At 32.8% G+C, this 1779-nt stretch overlaps 1 protein-coding gene across 1 annotated transcript in view; it reads left to right on the top strand.

Annotated features, from left to right (window-relative positions):
• LOC107189522 (general transcription factor II-I repeat domain-containing protein 2-like) overlaps positions 1–1496 on the top strand; it is an 8255-nt gene extending 6759 nt beyond the window's left edge. Inside the window, exon 3 of the mRNA XM_015578077.1 lies at positions 1300–1496. Coding sequence (XP_015433563.1) covers positions 1300–1496 — 197 coding nt within the window. The remainder of the gene's footprint in view (positions 1–1299) is intronic.
• Positions 1497–1779: the final 283 nt, after the last annotated feature.

The following is a 1779-nucleotide window of genomic DNA, read 5'->3' as shown; positions in this document are numbered from 1 at the left end:
CAATCCACTCGAACTAGGCTGCTGGTAATCCATCTTCTGGTTTCTGTCACTGTAATACACTAATATTGCACTACAATTCAATATATTATATAACATTACGCGACTCACCTTCACTTTAACGAAAAACGCGGGAAACAACTGGGAAGGGCCCCTTACGCGTACCTACTGTTGCACATAGATACATCCATGGAAACAACCGCCGTCGAGCTGTGACGTCAGCATGCGCATGCGCACGAAGGCTCCCACGTGGGAGAAAATCCCACGTCCTGGCATCACTGGTTCAACGTACTCGCAAACTCTTCTATTAACGCCTGCTTCCTACATTTGTTGCAGTCATTTTTTAAAATAGTATTTAAAATAATATTTTATTTGAAGAATATTCAAAAAATTTGGATTTTGTCTTTATTTTCAATTTCAATTTTAAATATTATTGCTGACAATAATAATGGTTTGCAATTTAATACATTTGTGAGTATAAATAGTTTCCTAATGATAAAATACACTGCATGTATTTCAACAGACTTCAGTACGCACATGCTGTGTATTAAAGTCGTCATACGTAGTTTCCGAATAGGAAGTACTTAATGAATCCGATTCATGTTAGTGTCATGCGATCATTTGTCAGTGTAACTACAACGATTTAAATATTCGTAAAAGTGAAATTGGAAATATTTTCTAATACGATAAAATATGTCGACAAGTTCTAATAGTTTAATCGAAGGAGAAGATAGAATTGTAAAAGAGACTTCTCTTGAAAAGATTTCATTTATTTTAGGTGGGAAATTTTTCTTTGTTACACAGCAGAATTCAAGTGGCAGTAAAGTCAGTGTAAAACGAAGACGGTCCGATCAAGAAACAGCAGATAATTTAGTACTTAAATATATATGTGTACGGGGGGAACCTTTGGGAAACCTTTTGTAAAAGTAGAAGAACTAGAATTACAACAATTAGTAGCAGGACTCAGCAAATTAAAGTTAGAAGTGAAGTGTTTATGTTGAAAAAGTCTGGTTAAAAAAATACATGTGGAATATTACAATATGATACAAAATATAAAAGAAAAGTTGAAAAATATACAGTATGTTTCTACAACTGCTGACATATGGTCCAGTTTTTGCAAAAGGTTCCATGGGATGACTATCCATTAGATAAACTTAAATTTTAAAAGACAGTCTAGAACGATTTGTTGTTCAAGATTAGAAAGTCTACACACATATATTCGAATTGCGACAGTAATTATGAATTTACATACGTAGTTTCATTTAAGTTGTGATAAAATTACATATACTATTACTATTATAGATAGTAGAAGCAATTTCCTTAAAACTTTCAAAAACTTCAATTATAATATAAAAATATTTGAAAGAGAAGAAGAATCAGATTGTACTGAAGAAGATAGAATAGTACAGTTTTCAACTGTAAGCAATATTTTAAACACAGTGAGTTCTGAAGATAGGCATTACAATTTGCCATCCATAAGTGTTGCAGTCACGTATTAAGTTTAATAGCCGCTAAAGACTCGAATAAAGTTACTGATGATGCCAATTATAGAAAAGTGTTTCGGTCTGCTATGGTAAAATGTTCAGCTTTGTGGAGTAAAACAAATAGATCGGGATCAAACGCAAGTGAAATAGATCATCGAATTATTGGGCATTCATCAAAAACACCGTCTCCAACGCGATGGAATTCTGTTTATGAGGCTGTAAAAGAATTACTAATTGTAGAATTAAAATTATCAAAGGTAAGTGAAATGTTGAATGTACCATCATTTACATTAACAGA

Source organism: Dufourea novaeangliae, unplaced genomic scaffold (genome assembly GCF_001272555.1).
Source record: "Dufourea novaeangliae isolate 0120121106 unplaced genomic scaffold, ASM127255v1 scaffold164, whole genome shotgun sequence".
Taxonomy (NCBI): Eukaryota; Metazoa; Arthropoda; class Insecta; order Hymenoptera; family Halictidae; genus Dufourea; species Dufourea novaeangliae.
The sequence above is the reverse complement of the archived record's forward strand: the minus strand, read 5'-3'. Positions and strand labels throughout refer to the sequence as shown.